Source organism: Somniosus microcephalus, chromosome 23, assembly GCF_052327205.1.
Source record: "Somniosus microcephalus isolate GS21.2 chromosome 23, FLI_Smic_1.0, whole genome shotgun sequence".
In the NCBI taxonomy this organism is placed as follows: Eukaryota; Metazoa; Chordata; class Chondrichthyes; order Squaliformes; family Somniosidae; genus Somniosus; species Somniosus microcephalus.
In genome coordinates, this window is record NC_141009.1 from 9,016,471 (window position 1) to 9,044,234 (window position 27,764).

Below are 27,764 nucleotides of genomic sequence, written 5' to 3' on the forward strand. Positions count from 1 at the left end.
TCCCATGGCACTATTTCGAAGGAGAGCAGTGGAGTTATCCCCAGTGTCCTGGGGCCAATATTAATCCCTCAATCAACAGAACAGAAACAGATTATCTGGCCATTATCACACTGCTGTTTGTGGGAGCTTGCTGTGCGCAATTGGCTGCCGTGTTTCCCACATTACAACAGTGACTACACTTCAAAAGTACTTCATTGGCTGTAAAATGCTTTGGGATGTCCTAAGGTCGAGAAAGGCGCTATATAAATGCAAGTCTTTCTTTTATAACTATGCACAGCCAGGCTGGACTAACTATGTAAACATTACTAACACCATTCTTCATTCAGCTCCAGGAAGTGGTGCATGCATGTTGTGAGCTGATTTGACCTCCAATGTTTCCCCCCTGCTTCCAAGCTGAACGCTTTCCAATCACCTGGTAGAAACCATTCATTTCTTTGGAGTATTTATTAGAAACCTTTTGTCACCAAACATCCTGGAGGATTGTGTGTAAAAGTTCAAAAGGTCCACTTTGAAACCTGCTTTCACCGTACTTGGTAAATGATAAAATTAATGCTAGGAAGTAAACATTAGAGAGAATGATTATATTTGTGTTAAATCTAATTTATTTGGAGTCTGGCCTTTTCCTTCAAGTTAGTTTCTGAAATGTGGAAAAATATTTTTTTTTCTTATGTTTTTATAGTTCCAGTAAAAGCAACTCAAGTGTCTGTGGTTTCTTTTGCATTTCACATCTATTGAAATTACTGATGATCCAAACTGGAATCATTTATCTCTGATCTTAGTTGGATGGTTGTACTGAATAAACCAAATGTATTTTGTAAGGAAGTTTTTCCATCTATTCTCCTATTCTTCCTTTGGAAACTCTCTGATCCCATTCCCATATTCACATCAGATACAGCTGTTGGCTATGACTGACAGCAGCACAGAATCACTCTGTGCCGTGATGGGAGCTGTTTTAACCCTTTGTTGCGCTGGAGTTTTAAAAATCTTTACCTTGTGTTGCCTCAAATCCCAAATCCTATTGCTCAGTAAGACCCTATCCTTCCAGCTCTGATATGGCTCCCACCAATGCTGAAGCCCTAATCCACACTTTTGCTAGCTCAGGAAGCGAATTGTTGAGCATCATATTCCACCTTCTCCAAAATTCTGCTGCCCACATCCCAACCCACACCGTGTCCTGCTCCCCATCACCCTACTGGGCTCCACTGGCTCCCTGTTTAACCATTGCTCTGAATTAAAAATCCTTGTACTCAAATCCTTATCTCGCCCTCCAGCAAACTCCTTCAGTCCTACATCCCTACCTGCTCCCTATGATGCCTTGATTCGGGCCTCCGGTGTGTTCTGCTCTCCCCGCATCCCTCCCTCTGTGCTGGAACTTTCAGCCATCTAGATTTTACCCGTTAGAGCTCTCTACCTATACCTCTTTGACTTGTTATTTCTCGTTGTGCCTTTAAAAGCTTCTTCAAAACCATGCTTTCAGCTAACTTTCCTAATTCTCCTGATTACCGCCCAGACCGTTAAGTTATACGTGAAGCGCCTTGGGACGTTTGATTATGTTAAAGGCACCATACAACTGTGAGTTGCTGCTATTGTTTTGCCTAGATATGTATAGCCAGTTAAGCGCATCTTCCATTTCAGTCAACACTCCACCAACGTTCACCTGATGGTATTTTGATACTTCAGGTTTGGGTGCTGATGCCTAGCTAAGACTTTTAGCATGCTGGTTGTGAACGGAGAGTTTAAACCTCCTGGTGCAGGCTGGGATCACAGATTATCCCTTCGACGTGTTCGCACATTGCTTTGGCTTGGCAACTGTCACGGATGTTAAGCCCACTTTTCAATTTAGCTATTTAAAAGTTTGACTGTAGTTCAATTTGTATCAATCTTTAGCTCTTTTCAATCAGTAGAAGTTGACATGCATTTATATGGCACCTTTCATATCCTCAGGACGACTCAAAGTGTTTCACAATTAATGGATGACTTTTGAAGTGCCATCACTGCTGTAATAAAAGAAAGACTTGCATTTCTATAGCGCCTTTCACAACATCAGGACATCCCAAAGCGCTTCATAAGAACATAAGAAATAGGAGCAGGAGTAGGCCATTCGGCCGTTCGAGCCTGCTCTGCCATTCAATGAGATCATGGCTGATCTTCTGCCTCAACTCCATTCACCGGCCCTATTGCCATATCCCTTGATGCCTTTACTAGTCAGAAATCTATCGACTTCTGTTTTGAATATACCCAATGACTGAGCCTCCACAGCCCTCTGGGGGTAGAGAATTCCAAAGATTCACCACCCTCTGAGTGAAGACATTTCTTCTCATCTCAGTCCTGAATGGCCGACCCTTTATCTTGAGGCTGTGGCCAATGAAATACTTTTAAGTGTAGTCACTGTTGTAAAATGTAGGAAAGGCGGCAGCCAATTTGAGCACAGCAAGCTCCCACAAACGGCAATGTGATAAATCACTAGACGATCTGTTTTAGTGTTGTTGATTGAGGGATAAATATCGGCCAGGACACCGGCGAGAACTCCCCTGCTCTTCTTCGAAAGAGTGCCATGGGATTTTTTACGCCCACCTGAGAGGGCAGGCAGAGCCTCGGATTAACGTCTCCTCCGAAAGCAAAGGAACTGCACATCTTGCCACGATGGCATGACAGAGTTACAGAGGTAATTTTCGCTCAAGACTTACCTCTTGACCAGGCAGGCCCCGTGGCCCAGGTAGACCTCGTGCTCCTGGTTTCCCCTGTGAAAGATTTTTAAAAAAAATAATTAAATGTAGCAAAATTGTCAGGAAATTAACAAACTTCTTGAGGCCTTGAACACCACAGGTCTGACCTCCAACTTGTGGTTGCCATGGAAAACCTTCCAGCATCCATTACTTTTTAAAGCAACTGGAGTAATATCAATAAAAACACAAGCACCATTAGTCGGACGGGCAATCTTTTGGAAAGACAGCCTGTTAATGAAGTCTGCCTGAATGGGAAAGCCATGTATTTGTACTCACCTTCAGCCCTTCGGGACCATTTTGCCCCGGTGGTCCAATGTCTCCTGGGAAACCCTAAATGGAGTTGGTAAGATAAAAGAAGACGGCTGGTTTATGAGTCAGTGGCCCTTCATTTATGTCTGTACAGTAATACACAGTGGAGCGGAGTCGCTTACAGCCAAGAGTCTTTGAAATTACAAAACTGATATTCTGATCATTCTTTTCTGTATTTTACAATATCAGAGGGTAGACGCTAGTCTCTTAAAATATCTTATATAGGCTTCAAAATTTGTAAGAACATAAGAAAAAGTTAAGGGCGAGAAAAGGAGCTTCAGGTCATTGTGCTGATCGCTCTAATATTCCAACTCGCCCAACCTAGTATTCAACTGTATTGTGAACTCCCTTATTGAACTCCACCAATTTACCAGACAGATTATTCCAAATATTTATCATCTTTATATGAAAAAAAAATTTCCGATATCTTTTCAATTCACAATTGACTAAATTTATGTCCTACAGGCCTGACACACCTCAAAGTAATATTCTGGGTTCATCTTATCTTTCCCATTTAATACTTTATATTCCTCAATGAGGTCCTCCATTAATTGCCTTCTCTTTAGACTGGTAAACAGCTGCTGCTTGTATTTATATAGCGCCTTTAATGTAGTAAAACGTCCCAAGGCGCTTCACAGGAGTGTTATAAGACAAAAATTTAACACTGAGCCACATAAGGATAAAGTATGACTTTTCTTCAGAACCTCACCCACTTTACACTGGAGTTCATTTTAGAAACATAGAAGATAGGAGCAGGAGTAGGCCATTCGGCCCCTCGAGCCTGCTCCGCCATTCAATGCGATCATGGCTGATCATCCAAATTCAGTACCCGGTCCCTGCTTTCTCCCCATACCCCTTGATCCCTTTAGCCTTGAGAAATATATCCAACTCCTTCTTGAATATATTTAATGAATTGGCCTCTACTGCCTTCTGTGGTAGAGAATTCCACAGGTTCACCACTCTCTGGGTGAAGAGATTCCTCCTCATTTCTGTCCTAAATGGCCTACCCCTTATCCTTAGGCTGTGACCCCTGGTTCTGGACTCCCCGGCCATCGGGAACATCCTTCCAGCATCTAGTCTGTCTAGTCCTGTTAGAATTTTATAAGTTTCGATGAGATCCCCTCTCATTCTTCTAAACTCCAGCGAGTACAAGCTCAATCGATCCAATCTCTCCTCATACGTCATTCCTGCCATCCCAGGTATCAGCCTGGTGAATCTTCGCTGAACTCCTTCCATGGCAAGAACATCCTTCCTCAGATAAGGCGACCAAAACTGCACACAATATTCAAGATGTGGTCTCACCAAGGCCCTGTACAACTGCAGCAAGACATCCTTGTTCCTGTACTCAAACCCTCTCGCTACGAAGGCCAACATACCATTTGCCTTCTTAACCGCCTGCTGCACCTGCATGCATACCTTCAGCGACTGGTGCACAAGGACACCCAGGTCTCGTTGCACTTCCCCTTCTCCCAATCTATTGCCATTCAGATAATTATCTGCCTTCCTGTTTTTGCTACCAAAGTGGATAACCTCACATTTATCCACGTTATATTGCATCTGCCATGCTTCTGCCCAATCACCCAACCTGTCCAAATCATCCCGGAGTTTCTCGGCATCCTCCTCACAGCACACACGCCCACCCAGCTTTGTGTCGTCTGCAAATTTGGAGATATTACATCTAGTTCCCTTGTCTAGATCATTAATATATATTGTGAATAGCTGGGGTCCAAGGACCGATCCCTGCGGTACCCCACTAGTCACTGCCTGCCACTCGGAAAAAGACCCGTTTATTCCAACTCTTTGCTTTCTGGTCTGCCAACTAGTTCTCTATCCAAGTCAGTACCTTGCCCCCAATCCCATGTGCCTTAACTTTACACACTAATCTCTTATGCGCGACCTTATCGAAAGCCTTCTGAAAGTCCAAATACACCACATCCACTGGTTCTCCCTTATCTATTTTACCAGTTACATCCTCAAAAAATTCCAGTAGATTAGTCAAGCACGATTTACCCTTTGTAAATCCATGTTGACTTTGTCCGATCCTGTCACTGTTTTCCAAGTGCTCTGCTATTACATCTTTTATAATGGACTCTAGCATTTTCCCCACTACCGATGTCAGGCTTACCGGTCTGTAATTCCCCGTTTTCTCTCTACCACCTTTTTTGAAAAGTGGGGTAACATTAGCTACCCTCCAATCCATGGGTACTGTTCCAGATTCCATCGAATGTTGGAAGATGATCAGCAATGCATCTACTATTTCTAGGGCCACTTCCTTAAGTACCCTAGTATGTAGATTATCAGGCCCTGGGGATTTATCGGCCTTCAATCCCATCAATTTCCTTAACACCATTTCCCTACAAATACTGATTTCTTTCAGTTCCTCCCTTTCATCAGACCCTATGTTCCCCGACATCTCTGGGAGGTTATTTGTGTCCTCCTTTGTGAAGACAGAACCAAAATATATATTTAATTGGTCTGCCATTTCTTTGTTCCCCATTATAAATTCCCCTGATTCTGACTGCAAGGGACCTACGCTTGACTTCACCAATCTTTTTCTCTTCACATATCTATAAAAGCTTTTATAGTCAGTTTTTATGTTCTCTGCAAGCTTACTCTCATATTCTATTTTCCCCTTCTTAATTAATCCCTTTGTCCTACTTTGTTGAATCCTAAACTGCTCCCAATCCTCAGGTTTACTGCTTTTTCTGGCCAATTTATATGTCCTCTTGGATCTTATGCTATCCCTAATTTCCCTTGTTAGCCACGGTTGAGTCACCTTTTTTGTTTTATTTTTATGCCAAACTGGGATGGACAAATTCTGTAGTTCATCCATGCGGTCTTTGAATGTTTGCCATTACCTATCCACCGTCAACCCTTTGAGTGACATTCCCCAATCAATCCTACCCAACGTGCGCCTCAGACCATCGTAGTTTCCTTTATTTAAATTCAGGACCCTAGTCTCTGAGTCAACAACTTCATTCTCCATCTTAATGAAGAATTCTATCATATTATGATCGCTCCGACCCAAGGGACCTCGTACAACAAGATTGTTAATTAATCCTTTCTCGTTACATAATACCCAGTCTAAGATGGCCTGATCTCTGGTTGGTTCCTCGACATATTGGTCCAGGAAACCATCCTGTAAACATTCCAGGAATTCCTCCTCCACAATATTGTTACTAATTTGGTTAGCCCAATTTATATGTAGATTAAAGTCACCCATGATGACTGCTGTGCCCTTATTGCACGCTTCTCTAATTTCCCTTTTAATGCCATCCTCAACCTCCGCATTACTGTTTGGAGGTCTATATACCACCCCCAGTAACGTTTTCTGCCCCTTGGTATTTCTCAGTTCTACCCATACAGATTCCACGTCATTTGCTGCTCTTCTCTGCATTCTATCCGATGCATGTATATTCCCTTTTAAGTACGGCAAATAAAATTGCACGTGGTCTGACCAGTGCTTTATAAACCATCAGCATGACCATGGCAAACTAATACTCCACTGCTCTTGCTATGATTCCTAACATTATATGTGCTTTCTAATTGCTTTTCTACATTGTCTTAACATTGAAAATGATTAGTTTATTACTTGAAGGTTCCTTTCAAAGTTGCGCTAATTCGATATATGTGCCAGTTGTGCCTCAGTTGGTAGCACTTTTGCAGCTGAGTCAGAAGGTTGTGGGTTCAAGTCCCACTCCAGAGCAGTACTGAGGGAGCGCTGCACTGTCGGAGGTGCCATCTTTCAGATGAGACTTTAAACTGATGCCCCGACTACTCTCTCAGGTGGATGTAATGATCCCACGGCACTATTTCGAAGAGGAGCAGGGGAGATATTCCCGGTGTCCTGGGCCAATATTTATCCCTCAAACAACATCACTAAAACAGATTATCTGATCATTACTACATTGCTATTTGTGGGGGCTTGCTGTGCGCAAATTGGTTGCCACGTTTCTCACATCACAACAGTGACCACACTTCAAAGTACTTCATTGGCTGTGAAGCGCTTTGGTCGTGAAAGGCGCTAGAGAAATGCAAGTCTCTCTTATGGTGCTCACTCTTTCTCCCAACATGCAATACTTTGCATTTGCCACTATCAAAATTAATTTCTCCTTTGTCCATTATTTGCAGAACTGATCTAACTCCTCTTGAAAAATGTTAATTGCATCCTGTCCCTATTACACTCCCTAATTTACTGTTGTCTGCAAATTTAACAAGCTGTTAAAACTGGTTTCTGCGGCCAGGTCCATTTATTTGGTAGAGAAACAACAGGCTCATCTAAATAATCTGGGTGAGCTGTACCTTGTGCAAGAACGAAGTTTGGGCTGCCTGTCTTGCCGGCAGTGGCCCTCAGGTAAGTGCCAGGGTGGGAGGTTCAAACACGGCCGGCAGGAGAGGTGCGGTGGACCCGGGGACTTCACGCGAATTAAAAAAAAAATTTGATTTAAGCTAACCTTCTCGATGGCGGCCAAGCTGCATCACGCCAGGAAAGTCGGCACCTGCTCCACTCAAAGCAGTACCATTTTTCAGAACAGGTCCTAAAGCAGGCGATAGGCCTCACATTCGTATATGCCAGGCGCCTAACGGCTGTTTTAGGTGGCCGCCCCGCAGCGGCCTGAAAATCATCCGAGGCCAATATGGCGTCGGGCATTTTTCAGGCCTCGTTGGGTTGCAGGGTGAAATTGGTCATTTTTGCCCCCTCTGTTTTCCGTGAATTTATTCAGAAAAAGGGCAAGCCCTGGCAGTCGACATTCTTCATGCTTAGAAATCGGGCCTCCCGCCACTGAAAAGGCACCTCCCCTTTAAACAGATGAAGGCTCGTTTTAAATACTCATCGGGGCTGATGAATTTCCGCACCCTCCGAACTGGCCAATAGCGACGAGTTTCAGCTAGCTCGCCGATTAAATGCAAATGAGGCCTGACTGTTAAATGCGATCGCCCTGCCCAGGGCCCGGCTGATGCACTCCAAAGACCAAAATTGGGGCCATGATGATTTATGACGGCAGGAACATGAGAGTTGTGTTACCTGATGACACTGACAAAGTCCCAATACAAATTCTTAACTTCAAACTTGTTTTAATCTCCTGGGGTGGAGTGTGTGGTGTGGCGGGGGTGGGGAGAGAAGAGTTTTATAATGATAGCAAAATACTGCAGATGCTGGAAATCCTTTTATAATCCTTCTTTGTGTCGCGAATAACAGTAGCATGGGACCTCTTCCTTCCCCTCCCTTCTTCAAATCCCCTGAACTGCCTTGAAAAGAAACTATTAGAAACCAGCAGGCTGTTGATGGCAAGGGAAAGCGCTGGATCCGCACTGTCTAGTGCTGAGTAACGTATGGTTTATTATATAGTTACAGATTGTCTGGCTCTTGTCCCTTTGAATACTTTGATTTGAGATGAAGCTGCAGCACTTCTGCTTTGGTTTGGCATGCGCTGTGCAATTCTGACCCGCACAATGCCGTGCCTTTGAATCCAGCCCCAAGCACTTGAACTAACCCAGCTGCTGCCATGAAAATTTATAGTGTGGGCCTTCCTTTACTCAGTCGCAGTACAGAGGAATGAATGCTCGTGCGTACACAGACCACAGCAGGGGAGGAACGGCAGCAGTCAGGCCCCGGCGTGAACGGGCCTGGGGAAGCTGATGTCTGTGCAAAAGATGAGCTGTTGCCAACCACGACACAGAATGATCTGCAAAGGGATTATTGAGAAAAATGTGGAAGGTGCTTAAGCTCTGACTAGTAAACTCTTTGGGGGATAAATTGGGTCACACCCCCTTTGGGGCACTAACTTTTAGCGCCCCGAAAAGGTTAGCACCCCCGTGCCTGAAATTGAATGGTAGCGCCCCAAGCAGGAGGCGGGGCGCTGTTGGAAGCGCTCCCCCTCCCTCTTGGGGCGCTCCCATTGAATATCTCGGCGCTACGTGCAGCCGTGCCATGCGCATCGGCACGTAGCACCGCGGTACTGCAGGCCTCCCTCCCCTGATTAAAGGGGAGGGGCCTAGCGCAGCACGCACTGAGACCCTGCTGGACCACTGGGGAGCGGGGTGCCGGCAAAAGAGTCCGGCACTCAAGAGGAGTGCCGGGCTGAGCGATCGCGGCCGGCACCCCGTAGGAGGAGGCCAGAGGGGGCTGGTGCTGGTAGTTGGTCCAAAAAAAATGGCCGCCCAGCACCTGCCCTTTAATTATCGCCGCCCCGGCCGCAAAAACGCCCCCCTGACCCTGTCGGACATAGCGTTCGGCAGTAGGTCAGAGGGCGAGAGCCAAGTTTGCAGTCGGTGTGCGAGCGGGGCACTGTGCACGGTGATGGCGTCATTGCCGGAGGCGCAGCGCCTCAGTGCGCTACCGCCACTGCTAACGCCTCTCGCTGAATTTCACGGGAGGCGTTAGCGGCGCTGCGCCCAGGCGCTAGGGTATTTGCGCCCTGTTAGCGCCCCCTCAGGGCACTAATGGGAGCCGCAAAGCAACCGAATGTTTTCCCCGTTACTTTTTATCCACAAGCAGTGCTGTGGTATATCACTATGATATACACATATAGAAATAAATATATATATAAATATCAACATAGTACAATGTCACTAGCTAGATACTTGTAATTTTTTTTAAATGCATTCACGGGATGTGGGTATCACCAGCAAGGCCAGCATTTATTGCCCATCCCTCATTATCCTCGAGAAGTTGGTGGTGAGCCACCTTCTTGAATAAGTGGCTCGCTAGGCCATTTGAGAGAGCAGTTAAGAGTTAAACCACATTGCTGTGGGTCTGGAGTCACTTATAGGCCCAGACCGGCTAAGGGCGGCAGATTTCCTTCCCTAAAGGACATTAGTGAACCAGATGGGTTTTTACAACAATCCGGTAGTTTCATGGTCACCATTACTGATACTAGCTTTTTAATCCAGATTTATTTAATTATGTGAATTTAAATTCCCCAGTTGCCGTGGTGGGATTTGAACTCTTGTCTCCGGATCATTAGTCCAGGCCTCTGGATTACTAGTCCAGTAACATAACCACTGTGCTACTGCTCCCAATTTAATTTTTAAGGTGAAGGCATAATTCTGTAAAAGATGGCCACCATAATTGTCACAATGATGTAATAACCTTTGCGTCAGCAGGCAGGATAACACACAATTTAAAAACAATTAAATTTCAATTTTACTTTTTAATATTAGGTCCATAAAGGCTCAAATCTATAAAGTGCAAAGAGGGCTCTTATTTCTTGACAAGCGTGAAAATGCTCAATTTACAAAGTGTGAGTAAGTCGAAGGTAGACCTATAATCAGAAACTAATTATACGGTGGACTGCAGAGCGAAAGCTGCATAAATCACAGCCAGTCTGACAAAACGATCTAATCGTGTGGTTCATGTATTTCAGTGCACTAATCATATTGTAGCCCGTTGAATATAAAGCTATAGGACTTCTACATAAACTACAGTAAGTTTGAACGTGAAAGATGATTTCGAATGCTACCTGCACTCTGACGTTACTTAAAAATAAATCAATATGAGGACAGTATTTTGACAACACCAATGTTACGTTGCGAACCCAGCTAAAAATCACAAAAACATTCTATTTGACGATGCTTTGACTTAAGACTTTATCCAACCTCTGCTGTATAAAACCCTAAGCCAACTACCACTTTACTCCTACTATAATGTCTACCCAATCTCCTGTTCAACACTGTAACGTTATTGATGCGGTTTTACTGGTTTGTTCATAGTTGTGTCAGGGGCACATATTTGTGGTGCGAGGTTCAGTGTGCAAGTATACAATTTTTATTGATGCATCGAGGTTCCATGCTGCAGTAGCCATGTAAATGCCACCAGCTTCTAAACAACATGACTTGGAAGTGATGGTGTTCCCATGACATTGTTGCTCTTGTTTTAGATGAGGTGCTTTTTTTTTCATTCATTCACAGGATGTGGGCATCACTGGCAAGGTCAGCATTTATTGCCCATCCCAAGGCCATTTCAGAGGGGCAGTTAAGAGTCAACCACCTCACTGTGGGTCTGGAGTCACATATAGGCCAGACCGGGTAAGGACGGCAGATTTCCTTCGCTGAAGGACATTAGTGAACCAGATGGGTTTTTAATGACAATCCAGTAGTTTCATGGTCACCATTACTGATATTGGCTTTTTATTTCCAGATTTATTTAATTAACTGAATTTAAATTCCCTCCTCTGCCATAGTGGGGTTTGAACTCATGGGGTAGATTTTGCCGAACCTGTCGGGAAGAAGGCGGGACTTCCCCTTTCGGGTTTTTGTACTGCCTACTTCAACGTCCGGCCAATCCGCGTGATTTTCCCTTGATTGACCTTGTTGAGCCCGCCCAGCGGGCTCAGTAGGCCAATTAAGGGCCACCCAGCAACAGGTGACGTCACAGAGTGAAATTTCATCGGTCAAGAGTTCTTGACAGATGAAATATCAGTGTCTCACAGCTGTTTGAAGCTGTGCAACACTGACACTCTGAGTTCTAAGCTGAGTCATTCTGCACAGACTCAGTTAGAACTCTCACCGGCACTCAAAGCTGAAGGCTGTCACTTTTGACAGATCGCAGCCGTTCAGCTTTCAGTTCCGGCTGAGTGATGCACTCCCGACGGCTACAGGAAGAAAGGCTGTGAAGGTAAGTACAGGTAAGTAAAAGTTCTTTACACACTTTAGACACACTCAGACAAATTCCCAAGACTGGTCTGAGGTCAGGCGAGTAACCTGAGGCTGAGTCTAGTCAGGCTCTACTGAATCACCCAAAAATAGACCAGTAAAAGCACCAGCGATGAAATGTTGCATGAGAAAGGGAAGGGAGTGCCGTCAGACATGCAGGTTGAGTAACACCAACCCCCGCAATGAAACCCACATAGCAGCTGACTGTTTAATTCTGGCTCATTTTGGTTGGAGTCAAATAGATTTGAGAACAAAATAAGATGCAAAACACAGCTGGCTATTTAATGTGGGCAAAGAAAAGGAAACACTGCGTGGTGTCTAACTAGTAAGTGGAGAGATCTCATTGCGGCTTTGTTGGGGAATTAACCAGTGCTGCCATTGCAACATAGAAAGCATTGGGAAATGTAAGGAACATGTGGAGTTTACTGATGATTCCTGGGAAAATATTTATTGTGATTTGTAACAATTACACTAATCACTTGACCACTGATCCTTGCTCTCTGGAATCTGCCTTGCAAATAATGTGATTATCAGTTGGGATTTTCTGCTGCCGTTAGGTTGGGTCCCTGGTGTTAATTCCAATGGAATGTAATGGGAAATTCTTTGAGATCCGCTACACCATCTCCCCACTATCCTACACCGTCTCCCCGCCGTCCTACACTGTCCCCCCGCCGTCCCACCCCATCTCCCCACTGTCCTACACCATCTCTCCGCCGTCCCACCCCGTCTCCCCACCGTCCTACACTGTCCCCCCGCCGTCCCACCCCATCTCCCCACTGGCCTACACCGTCTCCCCGCCGTCCCACCCCATCTCCCCACCGTCCTACACCATCTCCCCGCTGTCCCACCCCATCTCCCCGCTGTCCCACCCCGTCTCCCCGCTGTCCCACCCCGTCTCCCCGCCATCCCCCCCGCTGTCCCACCCCGTCTCCCCACTCTCCTACACCATACCTTGGATATTCTGCTAAAAATGGGTGGGCACATTTTAATAACAACCAAATGATGGGAACATTATCCGACATATTTCCTATTACCTAGGAATCCTTGCGTATTCTTGGCATCCTGAGGTACTATGGTGATGGGTTTTTTTAAACTAAAAGGGTCACTTTAGCCTGTGCAGCTGACCACAAGGTGATTGGCTAAGGCAGTATTATTTTAAAAAACCTTTAAGACCTCAGGGCAGCTTGAATGCATGAGCCATGATGTACTGTGTCAGTGCCCAAGGCCCGTGTCAGTGCCCAAGGCCTGTTGCAGCCATTCTCCACCCACCTAAAATATACAAAATGGCCTAATCCCTGGGTATGGGGTGGAGCATTGGGGTCAGGTGGAAAATCCTGGCCATTCTATCCATCAATTATTTTTTTATTTCTACTTGGGACGTTGGCAGCGCTGGCAAGGCCTCATTTATTGCCCACCCCTCGTTTCCATGAGAAGGTGATGAGGCTTCTCCTTGAACCGCTGCAGTTCTTGTGGTGATGGTGCTTCCACAATAATATTAGGTAGGGAATTCGAGGATATTGGAACAACGATATACATCCAAGTCAGGATGATGTGGGGCTTGGAGGTGATGGTGCTCCCATGACATTGTTGCTCTTGTCCTTCTCAGTGGCAGTAGTCGCAGGGGAGGAAGACACCGTCAAAGTAATCTCGTTGAGTTGGTGCCGTGCATCCTGTGGACTTTATGTACTTTATGTAGATTAATGTCAGCCTTGGCTCAGTGGTAGCTCTCTTCCCTCTGAGTCAGAAGATTATGGGATGGGTTCAAGCCCCATTCCAGGACTTCAGTGCTATACTGAGGGTGGGCTTTCTTTTAGATGAGATGGTCTCAGCTGAGAACACTTCCTTGAGGAACTCCTGCAGCGATGCCCCCTGGCTGTGGTGACTGACCTCAGACAACCACAACCATCTTCTTTGAATCAGGCATGACTCCAACCACCAGAGGGGGGTTTTCTCTTTGACCCTCATTTGCTTCAGCTTCACAAAGGCTGCTTTGGTGGCATACTCGGCCAATTGCTGCCTTGATGTCGAGGACAGCTACTCTCACCTCTGCTCTGGCATTCCGTGCTTGTACCTGGATCCAAGCGGTCACTGGGCCCGGAGCTGAGTAGCTCTGGCAAAACCCAAGCTGTGCAAGTTTTTGGTGAGTAGGCATCGCTTGATGGCACTACTGATGCCTCCTTCTATCACTTTACCGATGATTGGGAGGAGGCAGTAATTTGTCCAGGTTAGAGTCATCCGGTATTTTGTGAAAAGGACATACATGGGCAATCTTCTGCCTTGTTGGTTCTGTGCCAGTATCATAGAAGTACTGGAACTGCTTTGATAGGGGAGTGGCTAGCTTTGGTACAGAGGTCTTCGGCACTACAACTGGGATGTTGTGAGGACTGATTGTCTTCGTTATGTCCCAAGGTACCATTGCGATTGTGTTTACCATTTAGTTCCTAACCCCTTTCGCTGGCAGAAAGTTCCGTCTGAACAAAACATTTCCTCAACAATTCTTTGGGCTGGTTTTTCCGATCGGAGGCTTCCTGCGGGCGGATGCCTCCGATCGGGAAAAATCTACGCACTTACCTGCTGGCTCCATAGGTTCCGAGGCTTCCGATCCTGGGGCTCTGCTCTATGAAATGCACAGAGGCCCAGGTATCCCCGGGGCACAGGCAGTTCGCAAACATCCCTGGGATCACGTGGGCCATGGGGAACCAATCAAAGGAGGGAATACCCCTTCACATTTTTGACAGGTCTGTATGCATAAACCTGTCAAAAGTATGAATGGGGATCACATTTAAAAACACAGTTAAACATTAAATAATTTTTTTTTAAAACATCACTTATTTAAAATTAGTTAAAATTACATTAAATTAAATATTTTAAACAAAAATTTATTTTTTTGAAAAAACAATTCAAGTTTTTTACAGGGCTAAAAATAAACTTACCTTTTTTGAAAAGTATTTTAAAATTATAAATGAGTGAAATTTAAAACATTTTTTAAAAACCAGGCGTAAGATTTTTTAAGGTTTTCAGCAGGCGGAGGTTATGCAGAAAGCGGTACTCCCTGCCCACGGAGGCCATTCTCCAGGGCAGGCGGATGATCTGTCAAGAGGATTCTTGACAGATCAGAAGTGCTGGGTTTTAGCGCCTGCGCTTCGCACGACTGAAACCGGCACTTGCGAGGCCCCGACGGGTGTGTACACACCTCACACGCACCTGTGGGAGTCGGAATATCCGGCCCTTTGTGTATTACTATATTCACCACGTTTCCAATGAAACACAAAGGCACATCCATGTTTATTTTTTATTTGTTCCTGGGATGTGGGCGTCGCTGGCAAGGCCAGCATTTATTGCCCATCCCTAATTGCCCTTGAGAAGGTGGTTGTGAGCCGCCTTCTTGAACCGCTGCAGTCCGTGTGGTGAAGGTGTTCCCCACAGTGCTGTTAGGGAGGGAGTTCCATGTGCCACTCTTTGCATAAAGATCATATCAAATAGATGCAATTAAACAGGAATTGCAACACAGTTGAGTATAACTGGCAACATTTAAAAGCATGAATCAGAATATGGTACTGGATCGTCACCTTCTGACAATTACAACTGACTGCGTAACTTATTCACTATATTCACTGTTCTAACTTCGAGTTGCTGTTGTTCCCAATTGTACAACAACAGCAACTTGCATTTATATAGCAGCTTTAACGTAGTAAAACGTCCCAAGGCGCTTCACAGGAGCACTATCAAACAAAATATGACACCAAACCATGTAAGGAGATATGATACAGATGAACAAAAGCTTAGTCAAACAGGTAGGTTTTAAGGAGCGTCTTAAAGGAGGAGAGAGAGGCGGAGAGGTTTAGGGAGGGAATTCCAGAGCTCAGGGCCCAGGCAGCTGAAGGCATGGCCGCCAATGGCGGAGTGATTAAAATAGGAGATGCGCAAGAGGCCAGAATTGGAGGAGCGCAGAGATTGGAGGGTTGTAGGGCTGGAGGAGGTTACAGGGACAGGGAGGGCGCAAGGCCATGGAGGGATTTGAAAACAAGGATGAGAATTTTAAAATCAAGGCGTTGTTTAACCAGGAGCCAATGTAGGTCAGCGAGAACAGGGGGTGATGGGTGAACGGGACTAGGTGAGAATTAGGAAACGGGCAGCTGAGTTTTGGATGAGCTCAAGTTTACGTAGTCAGAAATCACTACTGCAGGAAAGTGTACGAGGCCTAAAGAGTGAAATTACGAGAGCACTGTGGGAGTAAATGGAGGAACAAGTAATTTTATGGCAGTTTCTGCTAAAAAAAATCAAATCCAGAAAGTCTGTGCAGAAAAAGTGATGTAACCAATACCAGCTAACTATACAAGATGGGCAAGATTTCCCATTGAAATAAATGGGGAATTGCCAATTGATGCAGGCCATTACCGAGAGAGGAGTCGCCAAACAGCTTTTCAAAACAATCCAAATAGTCACTCACTGTGGATGGAATACCTATTTCAAACAGCTTTAAAATCATTAGAGGTTTAAACAAGTAAAGACCACGGTCACACACAAATAGAGTACTGCGTACAGTTCTGGTCACCACATTACAGGAAGGATGTGATTGCACTGGAGAGGGTATAAGGGAGATTTACCAGGATGTTGCCAGGACTGGAGAATTTTAACTATGAGGAAAGATTGGATAGGCTGGGGTTGTTTTCTTTGGAACAGAGGAGGCTGAGGGGAGATTTAATTGAGGTGTATAAAATTATGAGGGGCCTGGATAGAGTGGATAGGAAGGACCTATTTCCCTTCGCAGAATGGTCAATAACCAGGGAGCATAGATTGAAAGTAATTGGTAGAAGGATTAGAGGGGAGTTGAGGAGAACTTTTTTTACCCAGAGGGTGGTGGGGGTCTGGAACTCACTGCCTGAAAGGGTGGTAGAGGCAGAAACCCTCATCACATTTACAAAGTACTTGGTTTTGCACTTGAAGTGCCGTAACCTACAGGGCTACGGACCAAGAGCTGGAAAGTGGGATTAGGCTGGATCGCTCTTTTTCGACCCATGCAGACACGATGAGCTGAATGGCCTCCTTCTGTGCCGTAAATTTCTATGATTCTACGAACCGTGACATCAGAATATTACCTGGAGATTTCCAGTTTTGAGAATGTCTACTTTAGGCTATATAAAAGACAGATCAGAGTAATTCCAAACAGCGAGGTGAGTGAATATACAGTCAAAATAAATAATGTTCCATAGCTCATTAAATGTTTGTGTAAAATTAGAAAACCATTATAAAAAACAGAAAGAGATCGAAAAAAGATGTAGAGAAATAGCAATGAAAGTGATTGATGAGCAGAGAGAGAAGGGCAGTGAAAACAAGTTACAGAAAACAAAGCACGAGGAACCATTCGAAAGACATACAGGAGCAGAGAATAAAAGATGTAGATGGAGAAACAGCTAGAGATACTCAGAAATAAAAAGGAATAGACAATAGGAGAAAAAATTGCAGGGATATGGGGAAAGAGCCGGGGAGTGGGACTGACACGATTGCTCTTTGGAAGAGCCGGCACAGACGTGATGTGTCGAATGGCCTCCTTCTGTGCTGTACTATGCTCTGATTCTATGTTGCTCTTGAAAGCCCCCAGTTTGTGGGGCACACATTGCTGGGAGATTCTGCAATGCACCATTGTATGAATGTTGTGGAAAGGGCAGGAATGAATAAACGTTCTTTCTTAAATGTTCTTTGCTGTTGCTTATCTTCAGATCACTAATATTTGATTAAGATTTGGCAGTTACAAACTTTGCAAGGCTGAATTTTAAAACATTCCATTAACAACTAAACTTTAATTACTTTGCAGGCGCTCAACCACTCGAAGTTGCCATGTGTTATTTTAAACAATGTCTTACATTGTCAGTCCAAGCATAGAGGGACTCTTCCTTTGCCTAGAAGACTCCACTGAAATGTAAATATGCATTCCTGATGTTGGCTAACAGCGGTTATTATCCCATGTGGGATTGACACTCATCCTTTTTTGGCCAACTGCATAACATCTGTGGGCACAGCTCATAAAGGAAACATTCAGCTGACTGAGCTGTCTGCCAAATGAGTTCTGTCCGCGCGGTCCACCTTTGGCAACAACTCAACTCATTTTGCTTGCTGTCATGTAGCTCTCCTCCATAACTACTAAGGCTCTCATTTGGAGATCTTGCAGGAGCAGGAAGTGGCCGTGAAGGGTGCCGTGGCACCTGCTGTTAAACCGTAGATGGCGAGGGCAAGATAACTGAAACTGGGAAAGCTGCTTTTTACAGTGCATGGTTACAAGGAACGACTGCCTCCTCTTACTGTGGCTGCCTTGGAGAGGTTTCTGAACCTCATCCAGCAGAGATTGTTGGAGGTGGCACTCTCTGCTAAGGCTATCTCCTTCCACAGGGTATGGACCGTGTCTTTCATGGTGTGAGACCACACCTTGAGTATAGTGTGCAGTTTTGGTCGCCTTATCTGAGGAAGGATGTTCTTGCCATGGAGGGAGTGCAGTGAAGATTCACCAGACTGATACCTGGGATGGCAGGAATGACGTATGAGGAGAGATTGGGTCGATTGGGCTTATACTCGCTGGAGTTTAGAAGAATGAGAGGGGATCTCATTGAAACTTATAAAATTCTAACAGGACTAGACAGACTAGATGCAGGAAGGATGTTCCCGATGGCGGGGGAGTCCAGAACCAGGGGTCACAGTCTAAGGATAAGGGGTAAGCCATTTAGGACTGAGATGAGGAGGAATTTCTTCACCCAGAGAGTGGTGAACCTGTGGAATTCTCTACCACAGAAGGCAGTTGAGGCCAATTCATTAAATATATTCAAGAAGGAGTTAGATATATTTCTTAAGGCTAAAGGGATATGGGGAGAAGGCAGGAACAGGCTACTGAGTTTGGATGATCAGCCATGATCTCATTGAATGGCAGAGCAGGCTCAAGGGGCCGAATGGCCTACTCCTGCTCCTATCTTCTATGTTTCTATGTTTCACAGACCTCCTTCCCTTGGGACCATAAAGCTGGGTCCTCCTTTGTCAGATTATAGACAACAAGAATGCACCTGAAGCGTCTACATTTGTGGCACTGGCCCCCTAAAGAAGCATCAGTATGGGGCACTGTAGTGAGCCACATTGCTACAGACAAATGCACTGCATTTTCCTCGAGAATTAGAATCCTATAAAGGGCTATAACATTACTGGAAGCCTGGCGTGGATAATCAATAAAGGAGCACTGAAGAAAATTGGACTGGTTCTTGGCAATATAATACCGGTGGGTGGAAGTGCTGTCCCGGTTCACCTTTGGCAGTCAAGTCGCCACTGAGCAAAATCTAGTCTCATTTTGCTCAAACCACACTGGGCTGTGAGGTGCAAGCACGGACCTGTGCTCAACTGTCAGAAATTCTTGGGGAATTGTTTAAGAGCTTTTTAGTGGACAGGAATGTGGTAAATGATGGGTGATTTACAACAATAATAATAACTGAATGTGTATTTAGCTGTCTGTCAAAACAAAAAGGTTGCCTTTTGTAAAAGAGTGGGGAAAGGAGCAGTAGCAGCAATTGCATATTGTAACCTTGGATCCAGAGCAATACCAGAATGCGGGCTACAGTGCGGAGCAACTGACGTTCCAGTAGCTGCTCCCTTTCATTTCATTTAGTTATTTTTCAAATGATTAACTGTGTGTGTAACTTCTACTGCGAGCAAGTGGAATCTTGACTGAAGTCTTAGATAGTGTGACTGATTCTGTGTTGAAGTGGTGCGTGTTAAGAAAGAGAAAGAGAGAGAAGGAGAATCCATAAAATAACAGCAAAAGAGAGAGGAAGAAAAAAAGATGAGAAATAGAGGGAGAAAATGAAAGAATTCAAGAAATGCGAAGAAAAAAAGGGAAAATGGCAAAATAGAGAAATTACATTTAAAAAAAATAAAGGATATTAAGAAAAAAATAAAATTGATAAGAAGACTTTTGAACAATACATGATAAAGATGACTTAAAGATTAGGTAACAAGTTGTTTGATCAAGTGACTGTTTTATGAAATACTCTTTATTAGAGCAGAACGATGAGTGGAGAATACGCTGTATAAATGGCAAAAGGCTCAGGCCTGAACTTTCTTTCATATAATTTTCCTTTGAAATGTTAGCTGCACTCTGGATGCTTTAACTGGCCTCAGCACCCAAGGAGGGAGTAAATGAGAAAAACCCAGAAAAGTGGAAGCATAACAGAGGCACAGGGGAAATACGGCAAAACAAAGAGAGAAAAACATAGAAATGGTGCAAGTAACAGTCACAGGGAGGGAAGTAACAGAGGAAGAGAAAGACTTCTAGTAATCCTATAAAAAAGAGATCACTTTAAAATCCCATCTAGACCTCAGTAGGATTGCTGAATGAGGTGAGGGGGACCTTATCTGAATATTATCAATAGTGCCTGATACAACTTTAGGTAAAATAAGATACGAAATTTAACGTCAAGTTAAACAACATCAACTAGGTTCTCTTAAAACCACATTCCTGTCACTCATACATTGTCCTACCCATTGCCCAGCCTACTCACCTCTAACTGCCTGGTTTTGGATTTATTGTAAGGTGGCATCCGTATTCGCATACAGGTAATGCTCAGTTCCAATTTGTCAACAGTACTGCTTAAAACAGATACTTCTAACATGGTATATGTTTCATATTTAATGGGCATATATGTTCCTTAAGTTCTGATTTTTATTTCATTCGAGCCTAATTGATACCCAATATATGTGAATCAGTACTGATGGATTTTGGTTGCTTGGTACAACTAGTAAATTGCACCATGACGTTTCAATTAACCAGTTTCAACTGTTCCATGCAAGTATCTTCAAGAACCCATTGCATGAGTCTTTTGCAATTTACTAGTGTGTTTTTGCCCCAAGAGATCTATCTAACTTTTTAAGACATACAATTATATTTTCATCAGACTGATGTTTAGAGATGCACAACGATGAAGAGCGGGGACGTTACAGGTCGCCTTCTGCATTGTAAGGAAACTGTCTGAAACGTCAGAATTTTGCAACGTCGCAGGTTCTCAAGACAATTCTTTTCATCATAAAAACCCACCACCTCAACAATCATGCCCGTGGCTGTCTAAGTGTTAGTCACTGTTTTGAGGGTAGGGGAGAACTAGGGTTTGGAGACAAACTGTGGCGCATGGAAAGAGAGAAAGACAGCTGAGACAAACAGAGAACAAAATAATGAATGAATGCTAGTAAAACAATCTCAGTTTAAAAAGGGACAGAAAAATAAGTATAAATATAAAAACACGTAAAAAATTTACCGCTAAAAAAAAATCTTCAATTAACTTTTAGTCCAATTTTAAATGGATGAAAGCGAAATTTTGATAAACTGGGTTTGAATTTATAAAAATCCCAGTCTGTGTTCAGACAACGTAACACTTGTGGCAGATGGAGACAGCAGGCTCCAGAGAAACTAAAACTGCAGCGATCTATAAAAGGATTTTCCTTAAAAAAAGTTTTATTTTGCCAAAAACTCTTAATAATAAACCAAACTGTTAAAAAATAAATCTCACTGTGTGTAAAAGTAATTTCAGAAAGCATCTGATCATAAGTAATCATCTCTGGGTTCAACTGTAAGAACATTACTTTTTTAAAAACAGCATTCACAATATATTCCTGAAAAAACTGTGCGTGTTACAACAATTAACAATGTGTACATGAGCTATAAGGGGCGATTAATGGAGTTTAAAGCAGTATGTTCATCTGGGAGCAGAGTTTCTGGTTGGTGCCATCTGAACTGTTTCCACATCCTACTGTGTGTGTCTGCATTACACGCCTTTCCTTAGGGAAATACTTCTAGAACTGACTTTTCATAAAATCTTCTTTGGTGGTGAGGGAAATAGAAAAGAAAATTAAGAATTGGACCTAGAATTCTGGGAGAAGATAGTAAGAGTTACATCTGTTATCTCCCCTCTCTAACATCACTCTTCAAATTGATTTTCGTTATTTCTTGGGCAATACAGTAAGTCCCTTTCTATAGTTTTGTTTATTGCTGGACAATGATAGCTTCCTAAATTCATTCCATTTTGGTTTTTTTTAAAAAGGTATTTTATGCAAGGATGTACACTTCTTCATGACTACCACCACCCAGTCAAAGGTGTGCTATAAAAGGCTCAGGTGAACAAGCCTGATGTAGCACGCCTAACAAATACGGAAACTCACTCCAACCGATGCAAGCCAATTTAAGTGTCAGCCAGTTCCCACTGAACGTCAGGTTGGCTCATTGTGAATTAAGAGAGTGCTAAAGCTGCTCTCAGTAATTACAAGGCAGTAATCTGAATGACTAAATCTCAAAATGTCATAAATTGTGACAATGAAACACAAAGGATTAGATTGCAGCCTTGAAATCACTCCTTGGCATCTGATAACTTGTATAAAATACCCCGTGAGTTTCATGTAGTCGTTTACTCAGGTCAGGGTCACTTTTTGACAACCGTTATTGCAGCCCAAGTTGACGTGTAATGGCACTCACAGTGAATGATTAGCAACTGTGATATAGCCATTGAATGTTTAATGAAAAATCAGTTGTGGTATATTACCAGAAAACAATATATTCAGCAAATATTCCATGCTTCTAATACTGAAAATCCATTGAAACAGGAAGAAATTGGGGTTTAAAGCCATATTAATTGTATTGGTTCTGTCCCCTACTGCACCAAGGTACAGGTAGTTGGACTCTAAATGCTAGGCAACAAGCTGGGTCGCACAGTGAATGAGAAGACTATCCTTTCACGTCTGGGATCCTGTCCAAACTTTTCTGATGAAGCGTCTCTCCGACAGCTCCATCGATCCTGTGTGAAATTAACGGGCTGACTTCAATCCAATTTCTAGTGGGCATAGCATAATTTGTCATTAAACTGGACAGCTCACTCGGAGGTGCCATAAGGATAGCGGGTGTGGGAAGCTATACTATTACATTGGGAACACTCTTCTGCGGTCGTGGGCTAACGCACATTTTTGAGGCAGTGTAGAGCAAGCTTTACTGAGCCACAAACTATGCTACACCTGATTGAGGGGGTTTGATGTTGACATCAGGTGCCAAAATGGAAAAGGTTTTCATTCTACAGCATGGACATCCCTCACCTCAAATAAAAACATACCTCTGTCCCCTCCAAATGGAACATGAAACGTCAAAATTATAACTTTTCAATCATATTGGTGGATGTCATTTTGTCAAGTTTTACGAATGCCACTACTCTTGATGGGTTGCCGATCTGATCTGTATCATCGAAAACATCACAATTAGATTTAAATTTTTCACATAATTAGGATGAACAAACTGGATCTGTGCAGTCTTGTTTTGGATCCAACTAAACTTTTGCTTGGATTAAAAAAGGGATTGCTGAATTAGCCCCAAGTCACTGAAGTACAATCCTTGGAGCCCAGCTCCAGTTCCAAATTAAATTCACTCATCTGACACAGACGGACGTTCCTGAAACTTCTTCCCTCCTACATGAGTTAAGTGAACACGGACTAGAGCAATGCAATTGACAGTGCAGATAACCAACTGCATGTGTGCTGCAACCAAATTCTTTGCCGAGTCATGGCAGTGTAAAAGATAACGGGGCCCAAATTCGGTCGCGCAACCTTTGGGGCGCTAACTTCACCGGGGCGCTAACCCCGCACCCGAAATTCACTGGTAGCGCTCCAAAAGGGAGACGGGGCGCTGCTGGAAGGGCTCCCCCTCCCTCTTGGGGCAATACCAGGGAATATCGCACCGGCATGTCACGCCGCAGTACTGCAGGCCTTCCTCCCCTTATTAAAGGGGCGGGGCCTAGCGCAGCGCAACCCAGGGCCCAGCTGGGCCACCGGGGATTGGGGTGCCGGCAAAAGAGCCCGGCACTCAAGAGGAGCACAGCCGGCACCCCGCAGGGGGGCTGCAGAGGAGGCCGGGCACGGCAGAGGGGGCAGGTGCTGGCGGGCAGCCAGCAAGAAAAATGGCTGCCCAGCACCTCCACTTTAATTATCGCCGCCCCGGCCGCACGTACACCCCTCTGACCCTGTCGGACATAGCGTCCGGCGGTAAGTCAGGGGGTGCTACCGAAGTTTGCGGCCGGGGCGCTGCGCACGGCAATGATTTCATTGCCGGAGGCGCTGCGCTGTGGGGCGCTACCGGTTACTGCCGCCGCTAACCTCCCGCTGGATTTAGCGGGCGGTGGTAGCTGCGCCGCACCCGGTAGAAGCAAAGCAACCGAATTTTGTCACCAAAGGGTTATCCAAATAAAAAAACCTTGGAGATACAAACTAAAATAGTTGCTTCGTCATATTGGATTTGAAAGCCAGTAAAGGCTTAATTCCAGCTATTACTTTGTCAGTTCACCAAGTATGGCGTTAACCCTGCTACACATATGGATATACTTGGTGTGCTTAGAATTGGCAAACTTGCACTCAAAGTCCCGAAGCATCACAAAACATGACTCGAGAGTCTGTAACTAACAAATGTCCAATTTCTACCACCCTACCGTAGAACAACTGGATAAGGTGAATCCACAAACCAAGACAAATATGTTAGTTACTTAATACAGACATATACCACGGAATTTATTTAAACTATTCTGTTTCTAGAGCTAAATAAAAAATGGTATTCCCCAGGGGTCGGTACTGGGACCACTACTTTTCTTGATATATATTAATGACTTGGACTTGGGTGTACAGGGCATAATTTCAAAATTTGCAGATGACACAAAACTTGGAAGTATAGTGAACAGTGAGGAGGATGGTGAGAGACATCAAGAGGACATAGACAGGCTGGTGGAATGGGCGGACACGTGGCAGATTAAATTTAACGCAGAAAAGTGCAAAGTGATACATTTTGGTAAGAAGAATGAGGAGGGCCAATATAAACTAAAGGGCACAATTCTAAAGGGGGTGCATGAACAGAGAGACCTGGGGGTGTATATGCATAAAATCGTTGAAGGTGGCAGGGCAGGTCAGAAAGCAGTTAAAAAAGCATATGGGATCCTGGGCTTCATAAATAGAACCATAGAGTACAAAAGCAAGGGAGTTATGATGAACCTTTATAAAACACTGGTTCAGTCTCAACTGGAGTATTGTGTCCAGTTCTGGGCACCACACTTTAGGAAGGATGTGAAGGCCTTAGAGAGGGTGCAGAAAAGATTTACAAGAATGGTTCCAGGGATGAGGGGCTTCAGTTACATGGTTAGATTGGAGAAGCTGGGGTTGTTCTCCTTAGAGCAGAGAAGGTTGAGAGGAGATTTGATAGAGGTGTTCAAAATCATGAGGGGTCCGGACAGAGTAGATAGAGAGAAACTGTTCCCATTGGCGGAAGGGTCGAGAACCAGAGGACACAGATTTAAGGTGATTGGCAAAAGGACCAAAAGGCGACATGAGGAAAAACCTTTTTACGCAGTGAGTGGTTAGGATCTGGAATGCACTGCCTGAAAGGGTGGTGGAGGCAGACTCAATCGTGGCTTTCAAAAGGGAATTGGATAAGTGTCTGAAGGAAAACAATTTGCAGGGCTACGGGGAAAGGGCGGGGGAGTGGGACTAGCTGAAGTGCTGTAACCATTCTATGATTCTATGTCCTCACAATCAATGTACAGCATAGTAGGAGCTTCTGTAGGGGAACCCGTTATTATCCAGTTTCTGCATATTATGACATTTTGAGGATCCGGATCCGCAGCTTCTGCAGGTATTCTTAATATGACTTATTGCTTTTTGGTTCTTAAACCTGGTCCAATTAAACAATCATGTGCTCTGCAATCTGTTCTTTCAGAATTCTGTTTTTACAGAGCGAATATATAGGCACTGTAAAAAAAATTTTTTTTTCCATATTTAAAGAGTTAAACATCTATCAATACGATAGTAAAATACTGCAGATGCTGGAAATCCGAAATAACAACAGAAAACACTGGAAAAACTCAGCAGGCCAGGCAACATCCGTGGAGAGAGAAAGAGTTAACTTTTCGGGCCGAAGACCTTCTTCAGAACATCTATGAATGTTGGGGAGTGGGGAAGCGAAACAGAACTTCAGTCAATGAGTTCACAAAATCATTTAATGGCTTTTATGTCAGCTTGTCAAACCATATCTGTAGAACATGTTTATTAAAGCCGAACGAGAACTCGTATACTGGCTTTTTGCTTGTGCACGTTTGGGAATATTGTCATCTTGTATTAATTTAATCTTTATTTAAATGTTGGTTCTGAATGGAATGGAGGAGCCGGATTGCTGTATCAACGGTAACTGAATCAACGCCTCATTAAATCACATTATTCACAGAACAAGAGACGTGAAGTATTGGAAACAGCTGCTGCCAGTGCAAATCCAACATAAACATCAAACAGACTAAGACAGATCAAAAGGTGACCTAATTTTTATTCAGAGTACGAAAATGTCAAATCTTTATTATTCTATTATTATTCTCCATTGGCTCCTGGTCCAGCATTGCCTCGATTTTAAAATTCTCATCCTTGTTTTCAAATCCCTCCGTGGCCTCGCCCCCGCCCTATCTCTGTAATCTCCTCCAGCCCCACAACACTCCGCGATCTCTGCGATCCTCCAATTCTGGCCTCTTGCGCATCGCTGATTTTCTTTGTTCCACCATTGGTGGCCATGCCTTCAGCTGCCGAGGCCCTAAGCACTGGAATTCCCTCCCTAAACCTCTCCGCCTCTCTCTCCTCCTTTAAGACCCTTCTTAAAACCTACTTCTTTGACCAAGCTTTTGGTCATCTGCCCTAATATCTCCTTATGTGGCTCAGTGTCAAATTTTGTCCGATAACACTCCTGTGACACGCCTTGGGACGTTTCACTACATTAAAGGTGCTATATAAATGCAAGTTGTTGTTACATAATTTGTCATACAGCATTGTGTGTGGTACTGGTGTGTAATTAGGCTATTTGGCTGCCTTGGAGAGATTGGCATTATACCAAAACCAATTGGTGAAATGATACAAACTCTTTCATCGTGGCACTGGCAAAATGTGGAAGTGTTAGCTGTAATTTAAATCATTGTCACAGCTCCTGATATCTATGGATCATTGACGACATCAACTTTTTCAGGCTAATTCAAATCATGCTTTATAACGTGGCATTTAATCATGCCTTTGTAATTTAATCCCTGTGTCCATCCACGTGCGCGTTTTGGCTGCCGCCCCGGACCCGAGTTTCATCACTTTTATCTCTCCCTTTTCGCTCTTTTTTTCTTTGCACTGCCTCTGACCTTCATGCCTCCATTTCTTTCTCCGCCTTCAAGAACTCCCTATTCTCCACTACTCATCATTCTTCCTATTCTCCTGCTGCCACTCAAGGCTTGACTCCCTCCTAAATAATTCCACAGCTTCCCTCTCTTGGCATCCTTCGAAAGGCCCACCGAGGCACTCGCCGCTGCCTCCTAGCGAGCAGCAGCCCAAATTGCCCGATCTTACTCTCTCCCTGCCCTCAGTGCCTGCTGTGGGCTAATCTCACCAACCTCCTCCTTGCTCTGCCCCTCTGGACTCCACCAATAAATTAGGTATCATCGCCCCTCTCCACATTCCCCTTCAAAATGTACGTTCACTTGCAAATAAGGGACTTGCCATCCATGACCTTATTGTGGATGATCAAATTGACATAATGGCATTGACGGAGATATGGTTGAGGGGTGATGACTTAATTAAGCCTCCCCATCTGGCTACAGCTTCCACTATATTCCACGCCCAAACTGCTGCGGTGATGGTGTAGCCCTTATATCTAAATAACACCTTTGTCTGTCTCCCTACTCCTCCGGAAACTTCTCCTCCTTCGAGCATCTCACCTTGTTCCGCCCCCCACGTCTCTCTATTAAAATCCTTGATCTGTATCGCCCATCCAAATACAACATCCTTCGAAAGGCCCACCTTGCAAATATCTCCAAATTTGCAGACGACACAAAGCTGGGTGGGCGTGTGTGCTGTGAGGAGGATGCCGAGAAACTCCAGTATGATTTGGACAGGTTGGGTGATTGGGCAGAAGCATGGCAGATGCAATATAACGTGGATAAATGCAAGGTTATCCACTTTGGTGGCAAAAACAGGAAGGCAGATTATTATCTGAACGGCAATAGATTGGGAGAA

The 27,764-nt window shown here is 44.3% G+C and overlaps 1 protein-coding gene across 1 annotated transcript in view; it reads right to left on the minus strand.

The window, feature by feature from the left end:
• LOC147101631 (uncharacterized) overlaps positions 1-27,764 on the minus strand; it is a 688,387-nt gene that overhangs the window by 264,296 nt on the left and 396,327 nt on the right. Inside the window, 2 exon segments of the mRNA XM_085965351.1 lie at positions 2,688-2,741; positions 3,003-3,056. Of these exon segments, the coding sequence (XP_085821477.1) occupies positions 2,688-2,741; positions 3,003-3,056 (108 nt within the window).